This window comes from Corvus brachyrhynchos, unplaced genomic scaffold (genome assembly GCF_000691975.1).
Source record: "Corvus brachyrhynchos isolate BGI_N302 unplaced genomic scaffold, ASM69197v1 scaffold21, whole genome shotgun sequence".
Classification (NCBI taxonomy): domain Eukaryota; kingdom Metazoa; phylum Chordata; class Aves; order Passeriformes; family Corvidae; genus Corvus; species Corvus brachyrhynchos.
Window position 1 is genome coordinate 6,244,820 of NW_008236924.1, and position 1,287 is coordinate 6,246,106.

General features: G+C 58.8%; 1 protein-coding gene across 1 annotated transcript in view; it reads left to right on the plus strand.

Annotated features, from left to right (window-relative positions):
- The window catches only part of LOC103611584 (sulfate transporter), a 3,338-nt gene that overhangs the window by 1,758 nt on the left and 293 nt on the right, over positions 1-1,287 (plus strand). Inside the window, exon 4 of the mRNA XM_017728060.1 lies at positions 13-1,285. Coding sequence (XP_017583549.1) covers positions 13-1,285 — 1,273 coding nt within the window. The remainder of the gene's footprint in view (positions 1-12; positions 1,286-1,287) is intronic.

The following is a 1,287-nucleotide window of genomic DNA, read 5'->3' on the forward strand; positions in this document are numbered from 1 at the left end:
CTGCGTGCCCGCCTCCAGCCTCACCATCATCACCTCCCAGATGAAATATCTGCTGGGCCTGAAAATCCCTCGTCACGAGGGGGTGGGATCCTTCATCCTCACCTGGGTGGACCTTTTCAGGTACATCCACAACACCAACATCTGCGACCTGCTCACCAGCCTGGTGGCTTTGGCCATCATCGTGCCCGTCAAGGAGCTCAACGAGCGCTACAAGGAGAGGATGAAGGCCCCGTTCCCCATCGAGCTGCTCGTGGTCATTGTAGCCACGCTCATCTCCCACTACTTTGACTTCGAGCAGCGCTACAAGGCCGCTGTGTGTGGGGACATCCCCACCGGCTTCAGGAAACCCACTGTCCCAGACATCAGCCTGTTTCCCAGCCTGGCAATGGATGCTCTGCCCATTGCTGTCATTGGCTTTGCCATGACTGTGTCCCTGGCAGAAATCTTTGGCAAAAAGCACGGCTACGCCGTCAGTGCCAACCAGGAGATGATCGCCATTGGCATGTGCAACCTCATCCCTTCCTTCTTCTACTGCTTTGCCAGCTCTGCTGCCCTGACCAAGACGCTGCTGAAGGAGTCCACGGGGAGCCAGACGCAGGTCTCTGGGCTGGTCACCTCCCTGGTGCTGCTGCTGGTGCTGCTGTGGATCTCCCCGCTCTTCTACTCACTCCAGACCTCCATCCTGGGGGTGGTGACCATTGTCAACCTGCGGGGTGGCCTCAGGAAGTTCCGTGACACGCCCAGGATGTGGCAGCTCAGCAAGCTGGACACGGTGGTGTGGTGGACAACCATGCTGTGCTCCACGCTGGTCACCACGGAGATCGGGCTCCTCGTGGGCGTTTGCTTCGCCCTGCTCTGCATCATCTTCCGCACACAGAGACCCCGGGCCACGCTCCTGGGCAAGGTCAGCAACAGGGAGATCTACGAGGACCAGGGCACCTACAAACAGCTCAGCAGCATCGCCAATGTCAAAATCTTCCGCTTCGAGTCCTCCCTCTACTACGCCAACAAGGACTATTTCAAGGCTGTTCTGTACCAGAAAACCAGGGTCAATCCTGTCCTGCTGAGGGCCCAGGCACACACGGACACAGGCAGCAGCAAGGGCTTTTGGGGCACTGGGTTTGGCTGCCTGAAACAGGCCGGGAGAAGGGCTGAGCAGCCTCCAGCAGACTCCTGTCCCCCGTCCACAGACATGCACACCCTAATCCTGGACTGTGGGGCCATGCAGTTCATAGACACCGTGGGTCTCTCCGTGCTGAAGGAGACACACCACGACTATAAGCAGGT